Source organism: Hemicordylus capensis, chromosome 4 (genome assembly GCF_027244095.1).
Source record: "Hemicordylus capensis ecotype Gifberg chromosome 4, rHemCap1.1.pri, whole genome shotgun sequence".
NCBI lineage: Eukaryota > Metazoa > Chordata > Lepidosauria > Squamata > Cordylidae > Hemicordylus > Hemicordylus capensis.
This window is the reverse complement of record NC_069660.1, coordinates 184623113-184637486: the sequence shown is the minus strand read 5'-3', so window position 1 is coordinate 184637486 and position 14374 is coordinate 184623113. Positions and strand designations below refer to the sequence as shown.

General features: G+C 39.8%; 1 protein-coding gene across 6 annotated transcripts in view; it reads left to right on the top strand.

Annotated features, from left to right (window-relative positions):
• The window catches only part of CTNND2 (catenin delta 2), a 924887-nt gene that overhangs the window by 898858 nt on the left and 11655 nt on the right, over positions 1-14374 (top strand). For all 6 annotated transcript variants that reach the window (XM_053242882.1, XM_053242877.1, XM_053242879.1 and 3 more), the window contains one exon: positions 12733-12864. In XM_053242882.1, coding sequence (XP_053098857.1) covers positions 12733-12864 — 132 coding nt within the window. The remainder of the gene's footprint in view (positions 1-12732; positions 12865-14374) is intronic.

Below are 14374 nucleotides of genomic sequence, written 5' to 3'. Positions count from 1 at the left end.
ATGGCAACTCTACTGGAGAGTCACCTATAAAAGTGGGGGGAGACGGGGGAGAGAGTACTGCATGGAAAAGAAAGTCCCAGGACACCAGGTGCTGCCAGAGCTCATTGACCTTAGAACAGGCAGTCAGCATACCTTTCTCAGACTAGAAAGAAGCATCCATATTATATAAAAGGTTACAACCCAATTAAGTAACTGGGTATATCACAGGGGTGTGTATCCAGAATTCCATCAGGCTAGGTGGTTAATAAGCCATCACTCCCATACTGTTGATGTCGTTTGGGGAAGACAGAAATGGATACCGGTCCAGTTGCACCCAGTATTCTGATGTTTCTTAGGTACCTTCATGTTTCATTATTTAGCTAATGGTAACTTGCAGCAAAGTTGTTGTATAGGAGAATATCCTTCTACACTGTAAGCCTTTGGAAGTTGATCTGGGCCCTTTACTGTGAAGTTGGAGGTGCATCTCTCTAAAGAGGGAAAGGCAGTTAATCTCCTGAGATTCTGCCACAAGAGGGTCACACTTCTGACCTTAAGTGGAGCAATTTGTTACTTGCAGTAGTTGTGGCTACCAGTGCACTTCGGTGCAGGCTCTGTAGAAAGGACCATGAAATAGAAAAACAATCCATTTTCCTAGAATTGCTATCTGTAAGATAATCTGCAGCAAGCATTAACAGTAAGGATTGTTCATTAATCTAGTCTGAGTACTCTGCTACCTACTTCATTGAGTTGTCTTCTGTCTCCTCTGCCCAGTCAAGACCTTTGAGTCTTTCTCTCTGGTAGCCTGCAGGCATAAATTCTAGGAATTCATTCATTTTGCCCTGCCAGTTCCCTCAGAATTTGCTTGAATTCCTGGATTGCTGACTAATCAATAGCAATAAACTGATAAAATTGCTTCAGCTAAAGATTCTTGCTTCCATTCCAGTGCCTCTTCTGCAACTGCCCAAAAAACTACTGGCAAATAGTACCAGTTGCGTACTACCAGTTGAGTACCAGTTGCGGGGGAGTAACAGCAGGAGAGAGGGCATGCCCGCAACTCCTGCCTGTGGCTTCCAGCGGCATCTGGTGGACCACTGTGTGAAACAGGATACTGGACTAGCTGGAACTGTACCATCAAGTCTTCCCATTGCTGCAGGGAGGCTGTGAATTGGATCCATAGACAATGGTTGCAGGGTTGGGCTCCTGTATTGCTGTGAGGGGCTTGGCTTTGGAGAGCCCTGCCTGATAGGCAGTACTGGCCTTTGCCTCTCCAAGTACTGACTCTCTTTTTTTAAAAGGTGAGGGAGGAAAAAGAAATAAAGAGGATGAATGCCTGAAAGTTAAACCCTCAAACAGAGGCATAACTAGGGAAAACGGCGCTCGGGGCAAGCACTGAAATTGCCCCCCCTGCCGCCGCCCCCCCCAACATACATCTGACTGACACACATGTTTCAGAAAACTTTTATTTTAAAAATTACAAAAATTACCAAAAATTTCAAAATGCACTACATACTTAGATTTTTCCTCACAACAACCCTGTGAAGTTGGCTTGTATCTCAAACATCAGAATTATGATGCAATGATGATTATTATGATTATGATGCCCTCCCTCACGCCCTGGTTCTGTTCCTGACTTTCCCTTATGAGTGACTGTATTTTAACAAAATGAAAACCAAGGACTCCAAAGTAATTTGAGGGACTAGGGTGATAGTGCTAAAGACTCCTTATTCTCCCGCTGTTAAAGAAAGACTCCCCTTTTCCAAAACCGCGCACTATTTACACCAGAAAAGGTTTCAAATGGAGGGGGAAGCTTTTATGCATTTATGCTTTGTTTTATGTTACGATTTCAAAGTTAGAAAAACTATAAAAGGGCCATTTTAGAGAAGATATGCACTGCCTTAGTTGCAAATCCTGCTTTTTTGAGATTCCCTGCAATTGAATAAAGCAATAATATACACCTTTGCTATTTAAATTGGTTGGAGAGTATTTATGACAATAAAAAATGAAATGGCATTTCAGATGCAACATTGGTTGCCTAAGACCACTCAGATTTAACTAATCTTCATCACATTGACAAAAAGAGCAATTAAAATTAAAATCCATGACTAAAACCAAACCACTTTGGGGTTGTTTTTAATGAAAGGTGGTATATAAATTTAACAATAAATGTTTAGAAGTATATACTTTCACCCCCTGCCCAACCTACAATTAATTCCAGCTTATTTTCAAAGGGCTTCTAGTTTTATTTACAAATTGCTTGGCAGCACCAATGTTTAAGTAATCGCTAATTGCTCCTAATGATAGTTTTACTTATTGTTAAATTTATATACCACCTTTCATTAAAACATTCTCTGTTCATCTGATTTTCAGTCTGGTTAATTAAATCGGTGGAGGTTTAGACTTTCCTGATGGGCTGAAACAGCTAATCCATTTTGATGATGACATATAATTAAATTAGCTTGCATTACATAGTGAAAAAGTCCAGGAAGGGAGAGATGGGGGGATGTGGAACCCAAGGTTCCACATCCCCCCATCTCCCCCTCCCTGAATCTTTTCAGTAAAAACGTGGTTAGATTATAGGGGAGGAAGAACTTGAATGAGCAAAAAGGGGAACTGGTTTGGGCATTCAGGAAGTTGTTCAGAAGAGGGAGTTGTTCAGGAAGTTTGCTCTGGTGCGTGTCCTCCTCTCGACGCATGCGTGACTGGTGGCGGGGCGCGCTGGGGAGTGAGAGTCAGAGACTTGGACTATGAAGACGCTGCGGTGCCCAGTGCTGGATGAGCAATGCCAATGGGGGGGGGTGTGCCGGGACCGGGGGAGGGGGACTGCTCTGCCAAAAAAATAAATTTAAAAAATAAAAATAAAAATAAATTCCGGCAAATTGGTGGGGGCACTTTTTGGCGCCCCCTACCAAGTGGCACCCAGGGCACGTGCCCCCCCTGCCCCCCCTATAGTTACGCCTATGCCCTCAAAATTGCTCCACTAATGAGTCCCTGCTCTCTCTTCTTTCAAAGGATTCTCCCTCACTGCCGTTCTTCTAATCCATAATAAAGGGATAACATGCATAGGAAACTCCTCCCTAAATATGCCTAGCTTTTTCAGGAGTTTTCTTTATAAACACTGTAAACCTTGTAAACCCTAGTCCAGCCATCTCTCTGTTCTTATGTTGAACCACCCAAACTAATTTAGAAAAGAGGCAGAAGTTAAGACACATTGTGCTGATAGAATACATATGGTTAAAGTGTTTTCCAGCTCTAATTCACAAAAAAGCAACATGCTGGCAATGTGGGAAGTGGTTAGTGCTGTTAATGAGTGTTGTGAGACAACTTGCAGAGCCCATCGATATTCATGTTCATTGTTACAGCAGAATGTCTTCTGTTCAACAATCATTCACTTCCAGTTAGGATCATACAGGTTGCTGTATGATGGCAGATTTTGGCATGAATTCTTTCACACTCACAAAGGCCTTTTCTCACTGGTGACACTACGAATGAGAATGCAGCAGCTCTTCCTTGTTAATGGAATCAGTGAAGAAAAAAAATACTGTTGACAGCCTCTAATAAAGACCTAACCTTGAGAGTCCTTCTCTTGCTGGCAGACAGTCTGCCATACTCTGGTCATATATTTGATGCCACCCAAAATGTTTTTCATGGTGATGCATAGTTGTGACAAGATTTACTAGTTCCAAGCACTTTTATTTGTTCTTTTATTTTATGTATATTAATTTATTGATTATTTATTTATTTGATTTCTATACCGCCCTTCCAAAAATGGCTCAGGGCAGTTTACACAGAGAAATAACAAATAAATAAGATGGATCCCTGTTTATTATTTATAAATAATAAATATTTATTTATTCATTCATTCGATTTCTATACCGCCCTTCCAGAAATGGCTGAGGGCAGTTTACACAGAGAAATAACAAATGAATAAGATGGATCCCTGTTTATTATTTATAAATAATAAATAATAAATATTTATTCATTCATTCATTCGATTTCTATACCGCCCTTCCAGAAATGGCTCAGGGCATTTACACAGAGAAATAATAAATAAATAAGATGGATCCTTGTCCCCAAAGGCTCACAATCTAAAAAGAAACATAAGATAGACACCAGCAACAGTCACTGGAGGTAGTGTGCTGGGGGTGGATAGGGCTAGTTACTCTCCCTCTGCTAAATAAAGAGAATCACCACATTAAAAGATGCCTCTTTGCCAAGTTAGCAGGGGAAGAATTTTAAGAATTCCTTTCCTGTCTCTTGGGAGAGAAGTGGGGAGGGATTCTGCTTTTTAAGGAAAATATATTATTTATACCTGTTGAAAGGGAGAATATTTGTGCTGTAATCCAGGTTTAATTATTCTTTTTTTTTCTTTTTAAAATTTTTATTGGTTTTTACATATCTTAACAATCCCGTTACATCTAATTAATTAAATATTGACTTCCCGCTCACCAATCTGCACGATTCATTAACTATACAAGTCAACCATTGCTATAGTAATGCAAAACATATATCCTACACATTGCAAACTTGATTTTACTCTACCCAACCTGCTATTATTACTAAATTTCAAACCCTGCTGAAAAATCGATATTAGAAAAATAGTTCTTTAAGTTTAGTAAGAATGATTTCCAATCTTTAAAACATTCATTCCATCCCTTATCAGTACTGTAAGTTTTGCCATCTCAGCATATTCCAAAATTTTTATCAACCAATCTTCTTTTGAGGCATTTCCTTGTCCTTCCATTTCTGCGCATATACTATTCTGGCCTCCGTGGTTGCATAGATAAAAAATGTTAAGTTTCTTCTGGAAAACTCTCCTTGCGTTATTCCCAGCAGGAAGGATTCTGGCCTCTTAGGAAATGTCATTTTAAATGTCATTTTTCTTCAACTCAAAAATGTCATTTTTCTTCAACTCATTATATATCATATCCCAAAAGGCCTTTGCCTTCCCGCAAGACCACCACATATGAAAAAAGTTCCTTCACAATGTCCACATTTCCAACATTTGTTTGGAACATTTTTATACATTAATGCTAATTTTTTGGGTGTCAAATACCACCTGTACATCATCTTGTAATAATTTTCTTTTAAAGTATAACATGCAGTGAACTTTAAATCCATTTTCCATAATTTTTCCCAAGCTGCCATATCTATATTATGAACCACATCTTGAGCCCATTTTATCATAGTCGTTTTAACCACTTCATCTCTTGTCTCCTCCAAAAGCAACAGCTTATACATCTTAGAAACTAATTTTTCGTCATTTTCACACAGCTCCTTCTCAAATCTCGACATTTGATCCTCATATCCAACTTTAAGATCCTTCTTATAGATTTCATTTAACTGATGGTACTGAAACCAGTTACTAACCAAATTTTGTACTTCGATTAGGTTTTTTAATTTACAGCCCTTTTCTTGGAAACATAACAAATCCCTGTAGGTACCCCATTCAGGTTGCATATCTATCTCTTCAATTGCATATCTATCTCTTCTAAAGCTTCAATTGGGGATAGCCATAATGGAGTTTTAGATTCCAGCCATTTTTTTTATATTTTACCCACACTCTCATTAGGCTCCTTCTTACATAGTGATTAAGAAAATCTTTATGTACTTTACTTTTATCATACCACAGATATGAATGCCATCCAAACCTTCTATCAAATCCTTCCAAATCAAGTATTCTGGGATTTCTTAATGTTATCCATTCTTTTAACCATGTCAAACAAACAGCATCAGAATACAACCTTACATCTGGCAGGATAAGACCACCTCTTTCTTTAGCATCTGTTAAATTTTTTAATTTAATTCTTGGTCTTTTCCCTTGCCAAACAAATTTGGTTATGTCCTTTTGCCATTGCTTAAAGCAAGTTAAGGTGTTAATTATAGGAATAGTCTGAAAAAGAAACAGCATTTTAGGTAAAACATTCATCTTCACAACTGAAATTCTTCCCATTAAAGATAAATTCATTCTAGTCCATCTTTGCAAGTCAGTTTTTACTGTATTTCATATTTTGATATAATTATTTAAAAACAACAAAGAGTTTTTGTTTGTCAACCAGATGCCCAAGTATTTAATTTTCTTCTCCACTTTCAGTTCACTTATCTCAAAAAATCTATCATTAGATTTCTGGTCCATATTTTTTGTCAACACCTTCGTTTTAGTCTTATTTATATAAAACCCGGCCAGTTGGCCAAATTGTTCTATTTTTTCCAAGAGTCTTCCGATCTTCTCTAATGGATTTTCTAGAAAAAACACTACATCATTCACAAAGGCTCTAAGTTTATACTCCTGTTTCACAACTTTCGGGCCTTGTATTTGATCATCTTCTCTAATATTTCTACAAAGCACTTCCAGTACTAATATAAAAAGTAATGGGGAAAGTGGACATCCTTGTCTAGTTACTTTTTGTATTTTACAACTATCTGATAGTTCCCCATTTATAATAATTTTAGCGTATTGCTCTGAATAGATTGTCTTAATAGCCCTAATAAAATTATTACCAACTCCCATTACATCCAGTAGCCTCCACATAAACTGCCAGGAGACATTATCAAATGCTTTCTCTGCATCCAGAAAGATCATAGCTATGTTTATCATTGTGTTTTTCGTAATACTCCAATACATTCAAAACTGTTCTCACATTATCTCTTAATTGCCATTTTGGCAAAAAGCCTGCTTGATCTTCATGAATAAAAAGTCTTAATACAACCTTCATTCTCCTTGCCAAAATGGCAGCAAAAAGTTTATAATCATTATTTAAGAGTGAGATTGGCCTGTAGTTCTTGACTTGCGTTAAATCTTGATCCGGTTTTGGAATTACTGCAAAATTGGCATACTTCCAAGACTCCGGCATAATTCCTCTTTGCAAAATATCATTCATCATCCATTGCAAAGGCTGTAATATTTGATCTTTAAAAGATTTGTAGTACGAAGCTGGTAACCCATCAGGCTCTGGTGCCTTATTAGCTTTGCTTTGATTTATTACTTCTGTTATTTCCATTATTGATATCAGTGCATTCATAATTTCTATATGATCCTTAGAAAGTTTTGGAATATTTTGCGTCTTGAGAAATCTGTCGATTTTTATATCTTCTACTTTGTTTCCTTTATATAATTCAGAATAGTATCTAAAGAATTCCCTTTTTATTTCCCTTTCATCATAGGGAAGCCCATTTTTGTTGATATCTTGGAAATATACTTATTCTTTTTCTCACTTCTAATTTTCCAAGCCAACAACTTGCCTGGTTTGTTTGCAAATTCAAATGACTTTTGCGTCACATATTTTGTTCCGTTCAACTTCATTTAATAGTAACATAGAGAACTGCTGCTGAAGCATTTTAATGACTTGAATAGTCTTTTTCTTGTCCTTAGCCTATAGAAGTTATCTTTCTTTTTTAGAAATCTCCATCAATAATCCCTCTTTTTTTCAGTCCCCTTTGTTTTTTAAAGTATGCATTTTGTTGTATTAAAAAACCTCTCATAACCACTTTTCCTGCATCCCAAACTATTTTATTGTCCATTCCTTGGTTTAAATTCAGTTCAAAGTAGTCCTTTAACTTCCTTTTGGCTTTCTCCACAACTTCCGCTTTTTTCAGCAAGTATTCATTCAGTCTCCAGCGAAAGGAAACCGTTGCCTTCTTCTTCCCTGTAAAGCAAATTGCATTATGATCTGAGAAGGTTCTGGGCAAGATATCCATTCTTTTCATACATGGCGTATGGATGTCCAGACCATATCTATCCTTGAATTAGATTTGTATCTTTCAGAGAAATAAGTATATTCCTTTGCATTTGAGTTTTTGATTCTCCACAAGTCATAGAGATCCATATGTTCTACTAAATCAAAAAAAGTTTTAGGTAGCCTGCCTTGCAGATTCCTTTCAGATGTATCAGATTTTCTATCCAAGGATGTAGAGAGAACTCCATTAAAATCTCCCAGTAAAACTAAATTAGCATCCGATAACTCAGCCATCTTCTTGTTCTAGATACTTATAAAATTCTACTTTTTTTTCATTGGCTGCATAAATTCCAATTATCACCGTTTTGATTCAGGAAACTAAGATTTCCAAAGCAAGCACCCTACCTTCTTCATCTTTAAAAATCAACTTGGGTTCAAATTGTTGTTTCACATAAAGCATTACCCCCTCTTTTTTTCTTATCAGAGGTAACGAATTCTTGTCCCAAGGCCTTATTAACCAAATATTTTCTGTCTTGTTTTCTAATACGTGTCTCTTGTAAGCATACAATGTCCAAGCTTTGTTTTTTAAGAAAATGAAAAACTTTTACCCTTTTGGTTTTGTTATTTAATCCATTTACGTTCCATGAAGCTATTTTATAATCCATCTTGGCTAGTTAGAATTATGTGTTGAAGGCACTGGGTGCTCAGAAGTTAAAGTTTTTTTGTATTTCCGCCAAAATTCTTGCGCTTTGAGGAGCTCTGTGAATCTATTCCTCTTCCCCTTGTAGAAAAAGGAGACCCCTTCAGGCACTTCCCATCTAAAACGTATTCCATTGGCGTTCAGGTTTAATTATTCTAAGCTTCCATGAGAGGTTTTTAACCTAAAGTGTGGGACATAGATGCTACAAATAAATACCTAAATGTGCCACTTTTGAAAAATATATTATAACTCTACCAGAACTCAAAGGGTTTTTTAAAATTAATATAAATAGGGATTTCTGTTTGTGTTCCTTTCCCTTTGAAGAGGCAGTGATTTTGAAGAAAAGTCCTCAGAACCTGTCACTTTGGCTCACATGTGGAAGCAAAAATGTACCAATAATGTCTGAAATGTTGGCATATCAGAGCACTTTCCTTAACTAAAAATGCAGAGCTATGCCATGGCAAAGCTGAGGAAAAAAGGAATGGTCTCTAAGAGGAAAGGTTTTCCTAGGAATCTGAGACCCACACAATTGGACCTCACCATAAGAGATGAATCCCAGATGCATGGCTAATAAGGCTCTTTGAAACTTCAGGGGCCTATCCAGCTTCAGCCCACTTCAACCTAAATTGAAACATCACCTGGGAGTTATTCGCACATGGCTTCATGCTACGGGGTAAAAGTTAGACGAAGCCCCTTCGAAGTACACTCATGGCATTGAGGGAAGCAGCGAACCCTCTGATCTTGGGTTTGCTTTTGATGCAAATTCACATGGCAGGCATCCGTGTTTTCCTTCTAGCCCATGGGCAGGGGCAGGGGAGATTACTAAAGAGCTACATCTGCATTTGTAAAGAGAGTATCCCTCTTATCATGCTAATGATCCTACATCAGTGCCTCTCCCTAAAAACCCGGAAATACCTCGAGATAAGCTAGAATTCACAAGAAAAAGCCTGACTTGTGTGTGGAGTGGGTCCAAGGATCTTGAAGGGACTTTGGAGTAAGTTTGGCTGGTATGTGAATGCACACACTCTCTCCCGAAGGAGGTTCAGAGTAGAAGCCCTGTGTGTAAAGCCTCCTGGTTGGTACAGGATCAACAGAAGACAGACTGCTTTTCTGTACCCTCACTCCGAGTAGTGAGGAGGCAGGCAGCATCTTCCGTGGCCTGTATTTTAAAGTGCTTTAAAAAAAAAATCTCATGCTGTCCTGGGAATGGACCATCAATGGCTGCAGCCTCAGAAAGGTTTGCGGGGGAGGGGGGGCAGCAGCAAAAGAAAAGGCTTTTTAAAATACAAGTTGCAGGAAATGCTGCCCTCTTCCTTGCCACAGCGAGCAAAGATACAGCAAAGTTGTCTGTTTTCTGCCCCTGCCCAGTTCTTTTGGAAGTGGTGCGGAGTGAGCCAAAACAAACTTCAGTGGGCTGAAGGGTTTGACCTGAAGGCAAAGGAGGACACACATGTTCTCAAATGGATCTGAATGGCAAGGGGGTGGGGGCTGGATTACAAATGGGAGGGGGATCCCTCCAAAGCACCAAGGTTGTCTCCGAATCAAGGCAGGCCTGCTTCACATAGCCCTAGTGGATAGTTTGCAGCTCCCCAATGTGTTTACAAACCTTGAAAGATTAGAAAAGTGAAGATAAAGTGACTATGGTGTGGATGGACTCCTGAAGTTAAAGATCTTGTCAGAAATTGTAATAGGCTATTTGACTCCTGACTAATTCTCACACCTAAAAAAGAAAGGCCAACTCAGAAAGTTTTGTTTTCTGCAATAAAACAGGCTCTTGAGACTCTGTAGGGGAAGGCTTGGGGCATTCAAAAGATGGGAGTTGAACAATTAGACTTTAGAAATCCAGTCAATTTCACACCGAAGGGTCATCAATGGGGACTGCACTAAAGTTAGCAATGACAGGCCAGTGGCCTGCAGGCTGGATGCAGCTACGAAGCAACTTATCCTGGTCTCAGATAATTTTATTTCCAAATTTTAATGACGTTCCAGTAAAAATGTTGCTAGCAATTTAGCTTGGAAAGGGGGAGAGCAATTAATATCCATGTTTGTCTTACATATAAATTGTATTGTATTGCTGGCTGCTGTGCATTCTAGAAAGGCAAAAAACTACAAAGCCAGTCCCCAAGAAACATATACATGTCTCAAGTCCCATTGGATGAACTCATCCCATCCAAGCATGTGTGCCATACCTATGAAACTTTGTTATAGAATATGACCATCTGTGAAGAGGTTGGATTTTTCTGGTCCACAAGGACTAATGTCTGTGGAACAAAGTGGTCTGGAAGAATTCAGGAAGTAGCCATTTTTCCTTTAAGTCACTGAAAGGCAATTAGGATTCACAAGGAAAGTCAAGAATTCACTGTTCCAAGACAGACACCTAAAAACTAGGGATGTGCCGAAATGCAATTTGGCATCCAAATTGTGGGTACATCCCTTTAAAAATGAGGGCTTACACACCCCTTTAAAGTGGAAGAGAGCTGCTCCTCCAATCACCAACATTGTCATAATCCCGGTGCTCTCCCCAGTATCATGTACAGACTTGCTCCACTGAATTTCATCATTTGCTTTTGGAGCTTCATTTACTTATTTCATGTGAAATGTATATCCCATCCTTCCTCATAAACATAAGCCCAGGCTGGTGAACAAATAATTGATAAAAACAAATTCAAACAAGCTAATAAAATAATATTCAGTATAAAATAGCAATAACATATTTTCAAACTGACTGATCTATATCAGCAAAACTTTAAAGGCTTTATTGAGTTAAAACTATCTTCAGTTACTGACGGAAGATGGCAGGAGAGCGTGTTGGACTCGTATCTCCCTGGAGAGAGTGTACAAAAGGCATGGCACCACCTCTGGTTCCCATCAGCAAAATATCACCTAAAGCAGTGGTCCTCAACCTTGGGTTTCCACCATGTTGTTGGGCCACAACTCCCATCATCCTAAGCCACAATGACCATTTTGTCTGGGGCTGATGGAAATTGTAGTCTGACAACATTCTGGAACCCAAGCCTGCAAAATCCCTGACCTAGAGGTGGGCCAGGGAGCATGGCCTCCCACACTGAACTTAGGGCTTGGGCAGGTTCATATGGGAGCAGGGGGATCTAACTTGATCCCAAACCATTTCAGACTTTGAGGGTTGTTGCTTCCACCATGATTCAGCAACTTGACGCTTCCAAGCTGTTTAGAGGCAGCTCCTGAGAGAGGATGTTTCAGCAGTCTAACCTGGACATGACTGGAGCATGAGTAATTGAGTCCAGGTCTGCTGTATCTAAATAGGATTGCAGTAGGTGAAACAGCATATTGATGCTCAGCCCAACCCCCCAGATGACTTCACCCAGTGGTTTCATGTAGCATGTAATTGAAGGGAAATACTTGACTGGAACACTAGCATGGTCACATGTCATGAGCTGCAAGTCATTCCGCTCTATTTTGTACAAACTGATAAGCCAAGTGCACAGTAACTCACAGTGAGGAATCATGCCAAGCTCATATTTGAGCAGTCCTGCAGTCTCCTGCAATTTCACCCCAAAGGCCTGGCCAAGTTAAAAGTCTGACCTCTCCACGTCCTGCCATCCTTATATCACTGGCTGACCTTCCTAGACAGGAGTGTGACAGTCCTTCCGAATTGCTCTGGGTGGCATTGCTCTGATGGGTCCGACGGTCTGGGCAGCTGGGTCCAGGTACTACATGCTAAGGAAGCTTTGGGAAGTCTTTGAATATGAATCCCAAGGTCCATGAGCTTGTAACACATGTTACATTTAACCAATTTATCACTACCCAGATAGCCGAGGATTTTTGAATGACACCTTTGCTGAAAATCAGATGAGTGATTTCAGTCTTTTTATGAAAAGAGATGACACTTGCTGCTTATGTAGTTATCAACTAACTGAAGTAGCAGCATTCTTGTGTGTTTGTCTGCGTGCATATGGACATGCATACGAGGTCTGAATTTGACCCAAATCAGGTCACACCCTGCCTCTTTCCCAGGATTGCAGAGAGGAGAAAAGAGAAAGCAGCTTCTTCCAGCAGTCCTTTTAACAAGTTATGCCACAGAAGACACTGCTCCCTCGCCACCAGGAGCAACAGAAAGTTAAGAAAGAGGATGTCTCCTTGCCCTTACTTCGCACCTGGAATGTACAGAGTGAGGGTGTGGATTTGGGTGGCCATTCCAGCTTTCTTTGGTCCTCGAAGCAGGCCTAATTGAGTCAGAATTGTGTCCAGAAGCACCAAATCAGAGGCTCCTCCGAAGCACCAAGGCAGCCTCCAGTTCGAATTGCAGCTGCTTCACACAGCCCCAACACACACCAGAGGCAGGTTTTGTATGCATTAATGTGATAGGAGATTTAAATACCTGCATTTGTTTTTGTTTTCTAGCAAGTGCCCCAGCCTCACCTCGAGAAATGATCAGTTTGAAAGAAAGGAAAACAGACTACGAATCAACTGGAACAAATGCTGCTTACCATGGAAATAAAGGAGAACACACTTCTCGGAAAGATACAATGACAGGTGAAACAGCTATAGCATACCATACATAAAAAGTGATTGGGAGAAACAAACATTATATGCTGGCATTTGCTCTAGTTCTCTGTGGGCATATTTGTGAGGCATGTGTAGAAGCATTGCACTTTGTAAAAGATCTTACGAGTCTTCATCTCACATACAGGCATGTTGTTTTTCATAATGGTACCATTTGAGCTGCATCCGACATTGCTACAGAAATTCCTTATATTTCCAATTTTACAACTAGCCATAAATTTACCCTGTATATTTTATATGTTTCATAAATTTAAACAGGTCCCTATCGGAGCTGCAAGCTATAAAGCGTTGCTGGAGTAGAAAGGAAATTATGGTTTCAGTTCCTGCAGCATGATGTTTAATTCAGTGATAAAGCTTCATATAGGAATGGAGTTTGCATCCTAATTATATTTTTTCTCTGTGGAGAAAAGAGGTTTTATAACATCGGTTTTTTCCCCCAACAGGAAGGTGTAAGTGCGACTTGCACTAGTCATTTAGGCTTGATAGTACAACCTTGGATAAGTTGGTATAGTGATCTCTAGCTACTGCTTTTGCATGACTGTCATATGGCTTGGCAGGAAACAGAATAATTGGTATTCCTGCATCAGATCATTCCTGTGACTACCTGGATTTTCTTTCTTTTTGGACTTTACAACTCTATTTTCTCCTTAAGCAATAACTTCTTCTCAAGGTTGGCACACCTTAATTAAAAGCTTTTCTTTCCTACAGAACTCCAGCTTAGATATTCAGGATGCCTCTGAATACCAGTTGCAGGGGATTAACAGCAGGAGAGGGGTCATGCCCTCAACTCCTGCCTGTAGGCTTCCAGCGGTATCTGGTGGGCCACTGTGTGAAACAGGATGCTGGACTAGATGGACCTTGGGCCTGATCCAGCAGGGCTGTTCTTATATTCTTAGTGGTAGTAACTACTGAATATTTAATGCCAGAAGTTTGTGTTGCTTTCTGAAAAGAACCTCACCTGTGCTCAGGTAGGAGGCAGGTTGGGAAGCAGAGAAGGGAAGCAGCCCTGCATGAAGTGCTGCTTGCCTGGCTGAGATGTCTCCCAGGAGCAATATCCTGCTTATCTCCTATGAATACGCACCAGCAGCACATTGTGGTGGTGGATATGGGGTGGGGAGGTGAGCGTAGTAGATCTGGGGAGACTGTGTTCCCGAAATCTGTTCTTAGGGTTTGGAATACGGAAATTGAAGGCTTGGCCTCTCAGTCTGGTCCTCCTTTTACATCAGGCAGCAATTGGGCTTTGATGAGAAAACTGAGAAGGGGCACCCCTGATCCTCTAAAGCGAGAGGCCTTTAGAGTATCATAGAGGTTTGGACACTGTAATTTGGACACTGTAATTTGAACACTGTAAAAGCCGTGCCCTTTGGGTGTGGCTAAATATGCTTGTTTTATTTATTTCTGAATTTGTAGACCACCCCAAACATCTGTCTGTGGGCAGTTTACAGCAACATAAAACAAATTAAAATGAAAACCTTGAAAC